The sequence below is a fragment of the Ambystoma mexicanum genome, chromosome 3q (genome assembly GCF_040938575.1).
Source record: "Ambystoma mexicanum isolate Mex_15411 chromosome 3q, UKY_AmexF1_1, whole genome shotgun sequence".
Taxonomy (NCBI): domain Eukaryota; kingdom Metazoa; phylum Chordata; class Amphibia; order Caudata; family Ambystomatidae; genus Ambystoma; species Ambystoma mexicanum.
This window is the reverse complement of record NC_090926.1, coordinates 373,958,859-373,977,857: the sequence shown is the minus strand read 5'-3', so window position 1 is coordinate 373,977,857 and position 18,999 is coordinate 373,958,859. Positions and strand designations below refer to the sequence as shown.

Sequence of the window (18,999 nt, the reverse complement as noted above, 5' to 3'; positions counted from 1 at the left end):
ACAATTGAAATGATCAACCAATAGTAGCAGTTTTCCGTTGTTGTTATTGCATTGAGATCCAGCATGTTTTACTGGATCATAACTATATGTATTGTTTTTTCTAAATATCTCTGGGTGCTCTATCCCCACCAACATTATCCAGATGTCATTAAAATACATTTTGTGAAAAGAAATGCAGTAAGAAATGACTGTTATATTTGTTATAATGTTGGAACTGTGTGACCTCTCACCCTGAAGTTTTGGTTTTGTTTATTCAAGTATACCCACCTGGGTTTTTCAGGGCTCTGCCAGGTGCCCTAATTTTCAATCTTTTCTTATAACTGTAATAACTGATTAGTGAGAAGCAGTGGTGTCATCTTATTATAGGTCAGTGGTGATGTCACAACTTTCCGGTAATAAGAACACTAGAGGCTATTATATGGTTATTGCAGGCGGATCTATGTGATTTTACTGAACCGAAAAGTCCAAACTCCAAAAGTCCAGGGTTTTCTTCTTCCAATTTTCCGCAAATATATATGTGGGGGGAGACCCCCTATGCCTGCCCACCTTACCCCTATACATTTTGTATTCACTTTACCCCCCCCCCACATATATATATGCGGAAAATTGGGGGTCAAACTTTTGGGGGTCGAACTTTTGGGAGTAGGTAGGTAATTTTGTACAATACCATTGCAGGCTGCTATGTATTGTAGTATCATAACATAACATGGTGGAGACTGGAGAGCTTATATTTGTCTGTATGCGGACCTGGACAGATGCCTAGGAAAATTGTAAAAGGATAGGTTTAGCCTGACATTACTTCACCCGTTAATTAGAGGATGTTAATTCTCTGGATTTGTGACTCTGGTGAAAAATAGCAAACAACACACAACGGGGAAGAGGACTGGCAGAAATAATACAGATTTAGTGCTGGAATGGAAAGAGCACAATGGTACAGCTCGGTCCCATAAACCATTCAGGCCGGGGCGGATTTGAGACGTTTTGACGAAATGGGAGTGCACCCTTTGATTTTAGCAGCAGCGTGTAGGGTATGCGGGATATATAGCCCATTTATGTTGCATCAAGCAATGTACAGCAGAGTGCAACGTTTAAAGCCCACATCATTTCGCAACATTTGTCCGATGTACTTAAAGGTCAAGATTTGTAGAGGGCGCCTTTCGCTGAAAGCCACTTTTCCTGTTATCACAGACCTCCATGTATTGATCCAAATTTGGCTACATGGTAGTTGCTCTTTACAAAATAGCATTTAGTTCCATTATAGAGGGGCACAGAAAATAAGCATTGACAAAACCAATAGTTTGGGCTTTTGTGTAGGTATGGGCTAGATATTTTCCAGGGACTGCCATAATGGTACTAATCGTCCATAAGAAGACAACAGCTGGAAAATGGTGTGATTATCTGGACATATGATGGCAGTGCCAGGCCAATGCCTATCTAATATATATTCACAAGCCAGCCTTTTAGCTTTGTTAGTGTTTGTATTTCAACAGGAGTCAGTGTAAGGAACAGATGCAAATCAAGTGGTTGTTACTGCCAAGTAGCACATTTAAATCTGCAGTTACGTCATTAACTCTCAGCAGACGGCTCAGAAATAACACGTGCAGGACAACATTTGATATTACTGCTTGATAGACCTAACTGAAAGCGATCCCAGGTGGATGTGTTTTTGGCATGTAGGACAATTTATTGGGTGGGAATGGCCGTTGGGATTTTCGTGGTCATAGGCAGTCAGTGGGTGTGTAAATCCCTTCTCAAGTGCCATTTCCTGTCTAGCTGTACTCCAATGCAATAGTTTAGGCTTCTAAGTGGTGCTCAAGTTTTTCGTCGGTGTGGCAGGTACTATGCCATAACCTTCACGCCACCCGGGTACCCTAGTCCTTTTGTGTTACATGTTTCTGTGAAAAGCTGGTAAAATAGCTCAATGGGTGAGGGTTTACTGCAGAGATTGATGTGTGACATGCAGGTCACAGATTAAACTCCTAATAACGAGGAGGCTTAACCGTTAATACTTTCCCGTAGAAAAAAAAGAACTGCCAGTGGAAAGCGGCATTTGTATTTGCCTGAAGAACAGGGATGTCAATTGGCAATAGAAATGACTTGCACATTTACAGATGGCGGAGGCATTCCCCAGAAGGGTGCTATACAATAGCATAACGTTAGAAACAGGTAACGAGTCATTTTATGAGGGTTTGCACATAGACCAAGGACAAAACAAAACTGCATTGACCTAGGGAGGCAATTGTTGCAAGCTACAGGGGAGCTACTGTACAAATATACAGAATTCCATTACTAAACGATGCTGGAGGAAGCGGTGGGAGCAGCACCCACCGAAGTACCAAGAAAGCATTTTACTTTGTGGCGTGTTTTCTAAATGGGCAGCGTGTTCTTACTATCATTTCATTTTGGACCTGTTTCAGCTCACCCTCGCCCTGGAGAAGTTGTTCCTGGGTGCGTGGATTAAGGTCCCCTGTGTGGACAACCTGGGCAGCTGCACCTACGACGTCTGCGATACGCTGGATAAATTATTCCCTGTCGGACAGCAATGCCCGGAACCCCTGCACACCTATGGCATCCCGTGCCACTGCCCCTTCAAAGCGGTGAGAACGTAGCGGGATTGTTTGGGCGTCTGAGGGAGGGCCTTGCTCGCTCAGGGCGGGGAGGAAGGCGGGACTTGTCATAATGTGCAATCTGGTTGCTAGATTTGCCTAGTCTGTTAATTTGGTCACTTCCGGATTTCACAAGATTGACGTACACTCTCTGTCTCCCCTTCTCTCTGCAGGGCACGTACTCTGTACCAAGCTCCGCGTTCTACATTCCCGACGTGCCTTTGCCATCCTGGCTGGAAAGTGGAACTTACCGCGTGAAGGGGACCTTGAGCAATGCCCAGGGAGAAGTTGGTTGTGCCAACATTCAACTGTCCCTCACCTCACCGTCTCACTCCTGGTGGAAATAGAGACTAAGGGGTGAACTAAGAACATATGTAATGCACCCCCTGACTTCCAACTCTCCCTCCATTGCCTCGGATGTTCCTAAAATGCTTTGTAAAGACCTTTTGAACAATGACCCATACCTATTCCTGTTGAAATCCGGTTATATCCACTTTACATTCCGGTTTAATATGAATCGTAGCCTGCAAATGTATTATTCGTTGAAATCAGGCGTCCGATTGTAAAACATAGGCGCAACACAGGCGTTTCACGTTTTAAACAGTTTCTATGCCCTTTTCTTCTCACATTAAAAATTCCATTGACCGGGACTCTTTTATAGGAAGTAAACTATTTGTATTTAAAAATAATAGAGAAGCTGTTCTTGAACATTAGGTCGGCCAAAAATGCAATAAGTAAGCAGAAATGACAGTTTTTAAAATGGTGAGGTTTTAGAGAGTTTAGTACTTAAATTTCAAATCAAACACTTGAAACAAGGGCGAGGTGTCAGTGGGGTGGTTTTCTGCACTAGCTCAAGACCAAAGAGCCCTTTAGATGGAGCGCAATATCATTTCAAGATCCGCTCTCTGGCTCCATGCACAACCATGCAGGACTGAGCGAGGTACCAGAAAGAAGTCCCTCTTGGAACCCTGTGTTGGACTGTGTCCAGGTAATGGGTTCTCCATGATGGTTTTCTTCCACCCATAAACCCGCCCTGTCTTTTCTATTTTTACCCCCTTGTTTAGCAATGTTGCACTTGGTGTGGTAGGGCAATAGGCTCCTATTGGACCCCCCTTTCCAATTGGCCTGGTACTGTGTAAGACATTCGGGTAGTGATGAGTGAAGAAGACCATCACTGTGTGACTTCTATGCACCGTACTAAGCAATCTACACTGATGTCCTGAAGTCGGAGTGCATTTTAGCAAAAGGGAAGTCCCTGCATTAGCCGCACAGGGAGTATTTACCAGGGTCATGCCCTTCGCTCTTCCATTCCGCAATCCCTTTCAAGTATCGAGATCTTGACCGGCTGCGGATCCACGAAGACAAGAAAAGATGTGCGGTCCCTTCTTGGCTGTCACTGTCTTCCTTTGAAGATCTCATTCTCAGCGACTGTGTTCTAATTAGCATCTTAATTGCAGGTGAAGCAGCATTTGCACACGGGTAAAGGCGCTCAGCCAATCAGGTGGCTGGAACAGTGGGCGAGAACACACAATCCCTGCCTGCTGTCCCTGCCACCTGAGGTCCTTCCCCGGGTGGGGTTTTTTTCATTTTGGGGAGGCAACAGGAAGCCTCTCCCTTTTGCCTTCCCACCCCCTCCACTTACCTGCGGGACTGGAGCATTGCTCCTCCCGTCTGGCAATCACCATTGTCCCTTTTCCATATAGTGGCAGCTATCTTTTTTCCTTTTTTTCTCTTCACTTTTCATTGGGGATTGGCTGCGCTAGCAGCTCGGACCTCCCGATGAAAAATTGTGAAAGCCTTTCGCACCCCGGACGAACCCCTGGTTGAGAATGGCTTTCATGCCCTGCCTGAAGGGAGGACTTGGTCTTTAATGGCCCACCGCCAGAGCTGAGGCCCGAACTTCGCTCCAGCCTGATTTAGCTCGGGCTGGGAAGCTGTTAAAGGCCATGTCAGCCCTCCCGGCAGGGGATGAACACCATATTTGTGAGGACAGAAAAAGTGCATTCGGGTCTAAATGTAGAAAAAATCACAGCTGTCCATATTCTTTCTTAATCAAAGAAAGGTTGAAAAGCCAACCGTAAAACCGGCAACTAGTATAAGAAACCTATGTGATATCAAAACATTAATGCAATGCCAGCAAACACCTACAAGGCCCAGATTAAAATTCCATCCTATTGTCCACCCTATAAAACCAGCTTTAAATCCCATCAAAAAGAAGCCTGTACTGAGTTTTGCCCTCAGACATATTTGCTGCATTGTCACATGTGCTCTGGAACCTCTAGCACAACACTGCTAGTTTTCTGCTACTGTTTTCCTGCAGTTTCCCAAATTGTTTTTTGCAATCTCTCTCTGCCTCTCTCTCTCGCCCTCTCCTCTCTGTTTTTGGCCACTATTAGTCCTCCCCTAGAACCAGCCAAACTGCAGCGCACTGTGGGAAGGCACCACGCTGGGTAGTTGGGACAGTAAGTACTAATACTATCTATCATTCACTGCTAGAATTTAGAGGTATGTAATCTTTGGCTCCTCAGATGTTTTGACTGCAACTCCTACCAGCCATAGCCAGCATAGTCAGTGGAGAGAGATCATGGGAGGTGTAGTCTAAAACTCCTGCAAAGTAGCAGGTGATAGATTCCAGTGTTCAGCCCTCCACTTAAGAGCTGAGCTGCTCAATGGTCGCACAGCCTTTTTAGCACTACCGAAACCTTCATGTACAGTCTTCGCACAATCAACAGTTCAGTTTCAGGACTAAGGCTCACCTTGTGGTCTCCTGTGCATCTAAGCATCATACTCTGGTTCATATTAAGGGCTCTATCAGAACCTTGATGGTAACCCAGCGGTAAGTCTGCCGGGATACCACCAATGCATATAGCGTTAACGCAACTCGGCCCGGGGCTATTAGCGCCGGATCCCTAGTTGTGGTATGGCTGTAAGTCCCTATTTCTTCAAGAGTCCATAGGACTCTATGGGGCATGCTGGGCGCTATTACCGCAGCGCAATTTGCACCACGGTAGTAGCAGTGCAAATGAGGGGTCAGGGGGAGTGGAGATTTTTAACCTCCAGCAAAAAGCTTGAAGTAAATCTCCCACTTTCCACCCAAACTCGGGATTGGGCACAGTGGTAATGCGGTGCTAATAGTGTTACCGCTGCATTTTTACCGCTCTGCTCAACCTGTGATGACCCCCATAGAGGCCTATGTAGCTGTTTGGAACTGAGGTGCCACTGCAAAGATATGTGTGGGCCCAATAGCAAAAGGCCCTGCAGGACTAGACTGAGGTGCACTGCAAAGCTCAGGTGAGCCTCGTATCTTTGAATGATCGTGGTGCTGAGGGTCAGGATGTAAGTTTTTGTCAAAACTGTATATTTGTTTCATGACTGGCCCGGGCTTTGCAGTTAGCAGCATGAGGACGCAGGTTTGCAGCACGATTACTGTTACGAGCATGGCTGCATATATAATGATAGATGCAATCTGACCAGAAATAATAATAGTACCTGAATTGGAATACTTAATTTCTTTCATTAACACTTATTGGAATCACGTTTTATTAGCAACTATTTAGAAATGTTTTAATGCTATCAGTCTTTAGCGGGTACCTGAATTGATTGTCTGAAACAACCCGCATTTTTTAATTGAGTCTTGAGGTGTAAATAATATGTTCAAAGAAGATTAAGCATCATGGGTGATGCGAGCACACGGGATCCCGTCCCCCTTGGGACGGGTTGCATAATGTCTTTTGTTTAATAAATGCTTCTATGCAAATCTCAGCTGCTGTCCCAGGCCCTTATTTATTTATTTGCATTTGTATAGCGCACTTACAGCCCGGAGGCATTGAGGCGCTGTCACATGAATTTGTAAGTAGACTTGATTCAGTGGTTACAAATGACAGTGGTCAACAGTCATGATTACTTGATTACAGAAACACAGGTCACAGGCTTGATTACAGAAGCAAAGGTGAGAAGACAGCAGTGACGCACCACTAGACAAAAATAGCAGTTTTAATAGCTTTGCGGAATGCTAGGTGAGAGTCAATCATGCGTAGGTGGGTGGGGTGAGCAATGGGGAGAGCACTGTGTCGTCATAATTTGCTGCTAATCCAATGCGCTAAAATAGAGCTGGTCTATCCTGTAACTTGTAAACGATGCAATGCAAAGAGTGTGCCCCCAAAACATGGTCGGATTGCAGAGTGACGTGTGGGTAAATTGGTGTTTTTTTCCGGAACCGCATAGGGAAGTAGCAGCTATGACAAAAACAAGATGCTCTAACCAAACGCAACCAGTTGATGGCAGCATTAGTCACATCGTGTAAATCTATGCCGCTGATGACGGGAAAGACCCGAAGAAAATGGAGGAGGCAGCATGGTAACCGCTGCAGAGTCCTCATTACAACTTTTTCCCCTCTCCCTGGGAAAGTGGAGGGGGCGGAACAGCGCCAAACCCCCCCCCCCCCCCCCCCCCAAGCCCGCGAAGGGCAAAACAAAGGAAAGGGGCGGGGCGAGCCTCTTTATAATCAGCAGGGTCCGACTGCAGAGACATCTCGCTCCTGCAGTGGGACCTTGCTGACTCGCAGTGCTGAAGGAAGGATTTTGTTTGATTGTATTTATATGTAATTGTGCTTATATTGTGCTTTCTCCAAAGGGCTGCACAAGGAAAGAAAAATGATTTTGGAGAGCGGCCCAAGTAAACTGGCAATGATTATACAGAAGGATCTGGAAGGCAAAATTGAACAGTGTGGGTCAAGGGGAATAGAGGGGTGAGGAGAGGGAGATTTGATGACCAACTTTAGGAAAGGTGTAATGTCATCGCATGTGCTCACTCCCACGTGGTTGGAATGGTGGGTGCGTAGTCTTGCGGAATGTTCGGTACATGGTGTGAAATACATGGTAGTGATGAGCCGATTGGGAGTGAAGGTGAATGTCGGAGGGAGCACAGGGTTGATGTTGAAGATAAATAAAGTAGCGTTGCTGCTCACAAAGAAGTACCAATTTATCGTATACACGTCACGCAGTGAGCCACAGGTCAGACGCTGTTCAGAAGGTACGGGGCCAGTCCGACGGCTGCTCCCTACAGATGATTTTGCAGGCACAGATGGGCAAGTTTAAGGTATTCGAGGAATTGTGTGCATTATATCTGTGGGCAAATCATTTTTTGTGTGTGCACTGTGCACGCACACGGACTACAGCATCCGACAGTTCATAACAGTGCTAGACCAAGGCACTTTAAAGCGTCACTCAACATGCCGCGATTTTGAGGCACTAAAGCAATCCAGCCGGTAATCCTCCTTGCTCTGAAGCCACCATCTTAGTCGCAGTGTAAAGAGGGAAATAAAGAAAAAGGGTTTAAGTAGCAGAGACTAGCTTTGCTTTCAGAAACCTGTCTTGCTTAAAAGCAAGAATAATAAAAGAGCAATTTCAGCATAATTCAACATGGAAGGGATTACGGTACATCCACCAGAGCGATGTTTGCCAAATTCTGGCCGACCAAACATATTGTGGGCGGAGTGTAAAGAATATTGGAAAAACTGCATTAAGACTGTTGAATAAGAGGGTAGGACACCACAGAAAAGGAAATTATTATTGGTGCATTGAACTCGACCTTCCAGCCCTTTAAGCTGAGATAGAAATACCCTTGCGATGGATGGGGATGCAGAATTGTATTCAAACATCAATAATCAAAACAACTCCGGTAGTTGGCAAAATGATAACTGTTTTAATATCAATTATCTAAAACAGGGCATACAACGGACATCAGCAGACGTCTCTCCACGATCTGAAAGCATTTAATAAAAAATCACACTTTTATAGTAAATATTCGTCATTGATGATGTTAACCTGCGTATCGCTAACATCATCCTACGTGGCAAAACTTAAAAACCTATGGTTGAATGTGATAGGGTCTAAACGTATCATCTAGGTATACGATCCATACTCGTTTGGACAGTGAAATAAAGTGATAGGCTTCTTAGCATCTGCTGCGGATGTCACGGATGATGCAGATGGTGCGGATGTTGCCGATAGTTGCAACACCTGTTCACCATGATGTTACCAAATATCTGTATCCCCAATATATCCTATGTACCCGTATCCCCATATATATATATATATATCTGTATCCTATATATACCTCTATCCATCATGTCGCTATATATATGTATGTCACTATGTACGTCCCCGCTGTCCTGCTCACGTGCCTGGTCTCACGCGCTTATACTGATAGCCACCATATCACACCACTACGCCTACTCTCTACTATACACCATCATTCAACCATAACACAGCTATACCCCTGTGAATTCGGCCTAGCTGTTCAGATACAAACACAACTCAACGTTCACCTCAACAACCTATTAAAATACAGCTAGCTGAAGCACATTCCGGCTAGCTTAGGGGTTCCTCAGGCCTAACGCAGCCAGAACCCAGTCTGGGTGTCCACGCAAGACTGAACACATCCAACTGATTTCCCTGCACCACACCTATCGCTAAGAAGCAGCTATCATCCAACAACTACACCAGCTGCACACATATCCGGTGCACCCACGCACCATACGACACGCTCTCTCTACTGACTTGAACTACCGTTCCCAAGGGCGTTCAACCTAGCAGCGCTTTGAGATCATACCAGTGATACATAAGGCGCTATATAAATGGCAACTAACAAAACATTACCATCAGGTGGGGCAACTAAGCCCTTCCCTAAAATATGTCACTATGAACATCACTAAATATATGTCTAATTGGCTACACAACTATAGGACCCTTGATCATGCTGTCCCCTATCATTGGTTACTTTCTAACCTCTGTCAGTACCCTCCCAACCTACGTTAACAGCACGCAGGCTGAGCGTCCAGGTGCAGATAAGCTAGTCTTAACCATAGCTTCCCACCAATTATCATGACCATCCATCATCACCTCAGTGGTCTGCTGTCAATTAGGGCTTTGAACCCATCCTTGGAAATGTTCCATGCTACTGAAGATTTCAGGGGAGTGAAGGCACACTGCCCTCGTGCGTAGGTATTACCATCATACTCGTCCAACTTCTCCCCACGTGACTGAAGACCACGAAATTGAGCTTTCAGTGTATTAAAATGCTATTTCCTAATAGACCTCTGAGGTCTTCTTGTTTTTGTCCATGCCTTCTGAACAGGAAGCTTCGTTCTTTCACACGATTTGTATCCAATGTCAGCTCACCCCAGTCTGATAAGGCCTTGGTTTCTTGGCTCAACCATCCTCGCCTTTCTGAGTTTTTGCATGTAATTCACTTGTTTTTCTGACTATGACAAAACAACCTTCCTTCTTTTGCTCAGCATTGCTATCGTACGTAGTGGGAACATCCATCTTCTACTGACTTATATATGTACATGTTGGGGCATGCCGCACTCCATTTGCTATAAAGCTAGCCTCAAGAATACTTCATCTGCTTGCATTTCTTTGCATATTTATACGTGTGAAATTGCTTGGTATCTTCATTATTTTTGTAGCATATGTGTCTTCATCTTCATCCCAAGATATCATTCATCTCGATACTTTCTTGATGCCTTATAGAATTGTCTACAGCCTCTGGTCTCTGCATCTCTTCTCTGCATACGTCAGCTTTGCATTTGTATGACATCATTATTTCTCTTCGTTTCTTCAATTTATCCCGCTTTCTTCGGACTATCACTTGGACAGCCATCATACTGTCTCATCTGCAGGTATGGTTGTCTCAATGGGAATCTTGCTTCCAGGATTCTCCTTGGAATCTATAATTCAAATGGTTTTGTACGTGTGTCATATTCTGTTTTCCAGCAGATAGGCAATATGGGCAAAGTGATTGAGATGGGGGTACTTAGCTCCATCTCACCCCACCACCTCTGGGTGATTCACCGACCACTCTCCTATCAGTCTTCACATCTAGACATCCTTGGCTGCAGAAATGTTTCTTTGGAATCCATATCTTTGACTCCTTTCAGGCATCCAGCTGATTTCACATGCTCATCCTTGTTCCAAGTCATGAACCTGCACTGCCCGCTTGGACTGGACTACAATAGATCCATCTACCCACATACTCCTTATGGTTCTTTGGATACAGAAACTTCGTTCCCTCAGCTGCGTGGATACTGACCTGCACAAAGTCTCTGGCCTTCCATCCAGATTCAACATCGATCATGATCTTCATCGCTATTGCTTTCTTTGCTGTCTTCTTGCATTGTGTGATTATTATCTTGATCACACAGAATCCCACCAATACTAACACAATCGGAGCTCCAAGGAACTTGAACATGTCTGCCATCCATTGTGGAGCTTCGTTAGCATTTCTATGGCCTCAGTCAAAGTGCTGGTCTCGTCGTCATGAGAAGGTATGAATGTGCAACATGATTCTCCGATTTTTGCACAAACACCTCCATCCATAGCTGTGATCATGTCCAAGATGTATCTGTTATGAAGAGTCATCAGGCGTATGGCTCTCATCTGTTCCCTAATAGCATTGAATCCCTTTATGGTAGTGTTGATTGTCTGTAGCAATTCCCATCTGGTTATCTGTAACCATTTAGTATTTGCTCCAACCTGGATTCTCGGCATGAAAATTAACGTGAATACGGACAGCGTCTGGCTAAATAATCTGTGTTCATAGGGGATAGAGTCAAAGGCTTCTATTGATTTGGCAGAAAAGTAATTGTCTCTCTTCATTCGATGAACCAGTTCCAAAGATCTCTTCTTCCTTAGATGAACATCTGCTTTTGGGAAACTGTCAATATTCAGGTCACTTTTAGGATTCACCAACGCAGGAACATGAACATTCACCAGTGTGCATATTCCTCCCCAGTGTTTGGGCAATCTCTATATGCTTTTGATCCGCAAGCCCAATAATGATCCATAACCCCTGCTGTCCCAAGATTCATTTTTGGTGCATCAAAGATCCGACTGCAGTTCTCATTCTCTCCGACTTTCATGTACCATTATTTCTGAAGCACAACTTCGATTTTTCCAATGGTATTATCTTCAAGGGTCCTCCTCTGTCTTCGACCCAGGTCAATAGTTTAGCAAGCTTCGGCCATAACGGTTTGCACCCCACCTGGGCATTCCAAACAGTTGATTCAGGGCGATCATATATCATCCAGGCTCTGCAGATAACCACTCCTTCTTCCCATCCATCTGGTGATAACACTGATCCCCAAATCTTCATCTGACCTCTGTTTTTCCAGTGTTGGATGTTTTCTTCAGTCTTTCCTGGACTTTCAAGTCTTTTGTTTACTTCCATCTGATTCCAGCTCCTTTCACTCCAGGTTTTTCATATCTGATCACGTGATTCTTGGTATGAGCTCTGTTTCTTGTCTTTGTATCCTGTACATAATCCTCTTCATCTGGATCTGTCCATTCAGTTGCCCATTTGAGATCGGCATCTCGACCCATGAACTGGCCTCTTGTACGGCAAAATGCTATTTGTGGTAGACAATGTGCTGTCTGGATGTCTATCTCAATAGCTATGTAGATTTTAGACTTCCCCATGCTATAAGGTAGGAGTGGACATACAAAGCATTCCTCCTTCGAGGTTCTCCTTCCCACTTCTTTCATATGCTGATACCAAATGCTGTTCCCCAAGTGTGCTGTACTGTCCAGGTAATCATTTAGCTCATGTTCATACTCCCTAGCATTTATCTTAGGTCTCCTCCTTTTCACATGAGCTTCTATAATCATCTCATGAAGTATGTCAGCATAGGTTCTTCTTACTGGACCAATCGTAGAACTATTCATCAGTGAACTAGGTGGATCTATATGTGCTACCTGAGTAGGAGAAAGTTCTAGGAGTTTCATCCTCCCAGCATGATCCTTAGGCATAAAAATATCTTGTAAAATCTCCATGTGTGACTTCCTTCTAGAAACTAACCTTGGTTCACTTATCACAGGACCAGGTGCCTTTGTGTGTATCTCTACGGTAGGAACAATCACATAGGGTCTCGGCTGCCTTGTAATTGCCACGTCTGTATCCTTCTTTTCTTGCACAGGAGGATACACAGGAATTTTCACTTTACTTATGTCTACATAATATGACGTTTGTACTGTGAGTGAGAGCAGTATTGCTATGAACAGAATACAGGTGTAAATTGTGCATAAACCTGACCACTTAAAGCAACAACCTTTAATACATTGTGGATGTTTAAGGAAAGAAAAAGTATTTTTAATGGGGCAACATCATGCACTTTTCTAAAATCTGCGGAATCGGCTCAGAGTTCCTCCATCAGTTTCAGCAGGCTGACTATACAATAATGTACTCAAAATCCCAATAAATGCCACGACTTGGCCTCCGACCGGATACCATGAAGATTTTATTTCAACATGAAACAAAAGTTCCTCATTTGGAAAATCTTTCTTGATTCTTTTCCTTGGAATTTTCACTCTGTCCTCAAGGTTCTTTCACAATATCCATTCACTTCATTGATGATGTCTTTCAATATTTCATTGAGTGCTGCATCGTTTCTCGGATCTCTCAGGAAAGTTCGGACGTAGGTTTGTCTTCCAACAAGATATGGGCATTCCTCTATTGGATAAAGAAACACTGTACTGGCTAGTCTATGAGCAATATCCGGTGACGGGAGCATTTGTATTCTTCACTCTGAATTCAGGAAGTTGAAGGATCTGATCAATTATAGCTATGAGCAACCTTCTCACAATGGGGCAATTTTTTGGATCTTGCAAGAACAAGTGAACATTAGTAGTTCTCCCCCACCAGTGCAGGGTAAGCGTGTAAGATGAACACAAAGATTGCAAAAATGATCCAGAAAGCATTGTCGTTTGGCACCACCATAAGCACTCTAGAAAGGATTTTCAGCAAGGCAGGAACAGGGGACCTCTTCCCGATGGTGAAAAACAAACTCAGATTTTGGCATATCCTTTTTCTCAATCAAAGCTTAAGTGTGCCTCAGTCCAATGTCAACAAGTTTCTGTGGCTTGAGAACCATTATATTTCCCTTTACTCTCTTAATGACTGAAAAGAGGGTCCCAAAATAAGCCACAGTCCAAGTAACTCCTTATTTTTACTTGGCAGTAGCTTCTGCATCCTTTTTCCTCATCATAGACCTAGTCTGTACACGCTGTGGTTCTTCCCCAATGCTCTCTTCGGGTGGGGGAGAGGGTGATGTGGGCCCTCCAATGTAGATCTTTAGATCACCGAGGAAAATCCAAGCTTGTCTGCCCTGCACTTTGACTGCTGACGGCATGACATCTTCCACAATGAAAGGGCTGTTGAAATGTGGTTTGTGCCCCTTCTAAGTGAAATTGCGAATTAGAACTGCATCTCCAGGAAACAGTTTAGGAAGACACAATAGATCTGCTCCTGTTGCTGTAGCATCTCCTTCTGTGTTCTGTGTTGCCCTACACCCCTTTCGCTTGAGCTGGGCTGAAATGGCAGAGATGCTTGAAGTCATACATGTAAGATAATCACGTAACTCCTTTCCTAACAATTCTGATGTTGGCTGGGCATCACTTCTAGTTCTAGATGGAGGTGTGAGGGGTGTCCTAATTCGCCTCCCTGTCACTATCCTGTGAGGGGTAAGGTGGTGGTCTGACCCTGGCTGATTTCTCAATGCATATAATGCCAGTGGTAGACGATGCAACCATCCTTTTTTCAGGGTCAATTTCAATTTAGCTAATTGTGCGCAATGTGTGCCCAGTAGTAAACATTTGACATACAATATCATTTACTACATATAATGCACTGTGTTCTACTATATGTGTAACAAACCAATCCTCCGCGATTGTTGTGGCGAGGCTCTCTCTAGTAACATACACAGTAGTGTAGCTGTTCCAACGCCACCCTTAATAAGGCTAGAGGCATCACCGGTTTACCAGTGCTGTCTTGTTGCCACAATGCCTCAGAGGGGTTTAAAGAACACCCTATCCGCGTCCACAAGTCTTTTTAATCTTGGGACACTTCCCCTTGAAGTTCTCCCAATTGAGTTCTGGATAGATTGTTATAACAATTTGGCACACTCATCTTCACCGCCATACTTTCATTCACTTCAAGGGTATCAAAAGACATGATTACTTCTGTATGGGCAATGCGTTTGGCTTCCTCATCTGCTTTTTGATTCCTACATGAAATAAAATCTGCCCTTTTAGTGTGAGCTGCGCATTTTACGACTGCAATGGTTACTGGGAGTTGTAGTGCTCTAATGAGTCTGTCCAATAAAGCTGCGTGTTGCACTGGCATACCCTCCTCTCGGAGGTAGCCCCTCCTTTTCCAACGTTCCAATCCTGCGTGCACTGTTGACGTCACATAGGCAGAGTCGCTATACACTGTTACTTCCTGGTATGCATGATGCTCAAGCGCAACAATCAGCGCTACTAATTCTGCAGCTTGTGCCGAAAAATGAGACGGTAATCATGCACTTGACACTACTTCAAACTATCCATTGGCCGTGTGCTTTATGACAGCAGCACCTGTATATCTCTGTCCATCATTTTGATTGATTCTAGATGAACCGTCAATAAAGAGAATCTCTCCAGCTTCCAATGCATTTTCCTTCACCCTTGGGAGTTTGTCATAGAACACTTCATAGTTTGAATAATCATGTGCATGCTCACCCTCCGCCAGTGGTTCAGCTATAAACATGGCAGGATTCACTTTTCTGCATCTGACTATTTTGATCGCTGGATTCGATATGACCACCTCATAGGCAGAAGCTCTTTGAGATGTCAACGTACCTTTAGGTTTTTCCAGAATGGCAAACAATGCATGCTCGACAAATAACGTCATAGAACATCCCATCACTATGCTGGCAGCCTTCTCAATGGCAAAGGCAGCGGCTGCCAAATATTTTTTGCACGGGAAGTGACCCCTCATTACTGGGTCTAGCATCCCACTGTAATACGCAAGGGGCTTATACCCCAATGTACTTCTCTGCGTGAGTACAGCTGTCATAACAGTGCCATTCGTGTGCATAATTAGGAATCCCTAGAACTGGAGCTGTACAAATTGCTTTCTTCAATTCATCAAACCCTCCTTCCATTGCCTCATTCCAAACAATTTTTTCCTGATTTACCTGTGCTTTTTGCAGAGCTTGAAACAAGGGCCTTATGTATGAACTGTATTCAAAGACCCATGTTCTCACATAATTACATAGTCCTAAACATTTCTGCATGTGTTTTACTGTGATTGGCTTTACTGTTTTTAATATAGCCTCAGCCCTCTCCGGAGTAACCTTCTTTCCTTCATGCAAGATTAACTGTCCTATGTACAGCACTTCCTCCTGACAGTACTGTAACTTCTCCTTGTCCACTTTATTTCCTTTGTCTGCAAGAATAATCATCAACTGAACTGAATCGCGTCTGCACTTCTCCTCTGTAGTACTCCAGACCAATTTGTCATCCACGTACTGTAATACAATACTTTCTAAATCAATATTGCCCACGTCCATCTGTAGGACCCTGTTGAAAATAGATGGGGACTCACAGTACCCCCGTGGTAATCGAGTACTTTTCAGGTGGGTTTGTCTGAACATAAATGACGTCAGATCTTGCAAGTCTTTGTGCAATGGGATTGAGAAAAACGCATTTTTCAAATCAATCACAGTGAAATATCGTGCCTTAACAGGTATGTTACATAAATTTGTCCCGGATTGGGAAGTAGAGGAAACTCAGCCTCTCCAGTCTGGTTAATCGGTCTTAAATCTTGAATTAAACGCCACAAACCCCCTTTCCCTTTCTTGATCGGATAGATAGCAGTATTGCACAGTGATTCTGACATCACTAAAATACCCTGTTACATCTTGGCAGATATTGTCTTGAAAATACCTTTATCTGCCTTTTTAGACATGGGATACTGTCATGCTTGTGCTAAAATTGCTCCTGGTTTCAATTTAATCTTTACTTCCCCAGCCCCCTTCAACAGAACTACATCATAGGGGACTTTTGTCCATAAGTAAACAGGTATCTTCGCCATATCTTCCTCGTAATACTCTGGGCGTTTTAGTGCTAACATCATTTTCTGAGGAACCTCTCGTTTAATGGCTCTTACCCAAGTAATGCTAGTTTCAAAGATTACTTCGTCATCTGATGGATAATCTCTGTGGGATATATTTACCCACTCAGCAGTACTTCCCCACATCACCAAGCTGCGCATCTACAGTCACCAGCAAAATGGCTGCGCTGGCTCCTGTGAGCACCATGGCCTCAAAACTGCATTTGCAGCAACAAAAAGATGGCTGCACCATCTTGCCAAGCACACATGGGCAGGATGGGACATGGGGGCACACTGAGGGAGTTTGCCAGGGTGTTCTTACATATGCAAAAGAAATAGAGTGAAAAAGCAGTGCTGTTTTGCTGCCAGCCCAAAGTCCCCATTGAAAAGGGGGTATTTGACCTTAAAATGATGCTGCTCGGATGCTATTTTCATATGTTCTCCCTCAAGCTACTGTTAGTAATAAGGCCCTGCCATGCCCATTCATATTCCCATTGTGCTTCAGCAAAACCAAGCATGATCCCTGAATGACGGGCTCTGTCAAACCAAATCTGAGAAAATTCAACAAAAAAATCTTAATTTTCTGCAGCGCGGGAAAAAACATCACTTTGAAGTTACAAAGTATCAATGATCAGTAATTCAAAGAAGCTCCAGCTGTGGGCTATGTCAATTTCAGTGCATAGGTGGTTCAAATAAACTACTGCCTAAAAGAAAATAACTATGGCTGCAAAAAAGTGTGGGAATTCAGATGGAAAGTCAAAAACCAAATTTGTATGCAAAGTGCTAGCAGCTTGCACCACATGTGTAAAAATTGACTTTGCAAATTAGAGAAGAAAAATGCATGTTTGAGAGTACTAAGTTGAACAAAAACTTCTTCTTGCCTAATAATGTGAAAGGGGATTGTGCTGTGAAAATACAATGTATGAAATGGTTCTATTCAGCAGGTTTTCTTCCAATTCAGAGCAAAAATAAATACAATTAACTCAAACTTCAGTGACTGCATGGGGGGATGTCAGCCAAAACTGGTTTTCTGCTGACAGGATGACAGAAGCAAAAGGGCCCCTCTCAATAGATACTAACACCCAGTGATAATTACTAGGTTGGACAGAATCTGGTCTGGGCTGAACCCTTTGACAATGGAACTCTCAGGACACGGAAGTGTGAAGTGGAGAAGGGGCAATAAACCTTCAATCAAGCTGGGAAACCCCCACCTTACTCTGGAGGAAATGACAGTTGGTGGTAGCTGAAGAGAAAAAAAAATAGTCCAATGGGGGACAATACAGCCCATCTGTTTCCAGAGCCTATTTTATAAATAAACTTTAAAGACTTGTATCTTTGCAACAAGACTTTGCAAAAATATGAATATTTAGCTGTTTAAATGTGATGTTTGTGGCTTTCAAATAGTCTTGGCTGTCAATAGCATGTTTGGGACACGAACTCCAGAAGAATGTGAATCATGGGGAAAGGACATATGATGGAACGTTAAAAATTAACAGATAAAGGCCCTATGTTAGTATGTACGCACATGTAAAGTCACAGAATTTTAGGCCGAACAGTTCACACTGAAAATGACCAAAGAATATTAAACGTACAAAACAATGTCTCACAGATTGCAGAGATGGACTGCAATGGTCTGCATAAAATATGTAATCTTCTCATGTAATTGGCTAAAATTCCACAACTGTACAAATGTGTAAATTCTGTTATGGTTGATTTTTGGCAAAACGATCTGTGGGAAGTCTTTTTAGCTCATAAAAGTACAACCCCTAAACTGAGTCACGTCCTAGGGGAGGCAGCCAACATTGATTGTCCAATCCAGTTGTTAGAGGCGTGCTTAGCTAAGCCATATAGTCTATGATGTCACCATGCTCTATATAAAGAGTCCCTGATAGGACTCTAGACACACACTGTTCCTGAATTTCCTGCTCCTGCGTTCCTGATCTTCTGCATTCATCCTGCCAGATTCCAGACCCCACTGCAAGGCCAAAGCATTGCTGATCCTATTCCCAGCAAGGCCATTGATCCAGAATCAACCCACTGATCTCCCATTAAAAAGGTGGAAAGTTGTGGTACCTTCTGCTTCCTTAAATCAGACCGGCTTGCTGCCCACTAACTGTTTGCCCACTAACTGCATCCAGCGGTCCCTGGGCCATCCAGTGACCGGAATTGCCCAGCTGTTCGCTACCCGGTGACCAGACCCTGCCCAGCTGACATTTGCCAATGCACGCCGCCGTGTGGTGACCAGACCCTGTTGACTGTCCAGAAATCCCAAAACCAAAAAGTGGACTGTGAGTATAATCCCCACCATATAGAAACATATAGCCTTGTCTTGCCTTTGTCCTTATCCCACTCTCTAAGTAGTCAGATTTATACCCTGGTAACTTGTTGAAACTGGTCGAATTATCCATGTACCTGTCCTTGACTTTCTAACGTGTTCGTGCCATCTCTTTTATTCGTTTTTTGT

At 43.9% G+C, this 18,999-nt stretch overlaps 1 protein-coding gene across 1 annotated transcript in view; it reads left to right on the top strand.

Moving 5' to 3' along the window:
* The window catches only part of GM2A (ganglioside GM2 activator), a 59,448-nt gene extending 53,080 nt beyond the window's left edge, over positions 1-6,368 (top strand). Inside the window, exons 4-5 of the mRNA XM_069654004.1 lie at positions 2,418-2,597; positions 2,780-6,368. Of these exons, the coding sequence (XP_069510105.1) occupies positions 2,418-2,597; positions 2,780-2,953 (354 nt within the window). The 3' untranslated portion in view covers positions 2,954-6,368. The remainder of the gene's footprint in view (positions 1-2,417; positions 2,598-2,779) is intronic.
* Positions 6,369-18,999: the final 12,631 nt, after the last annotated feature.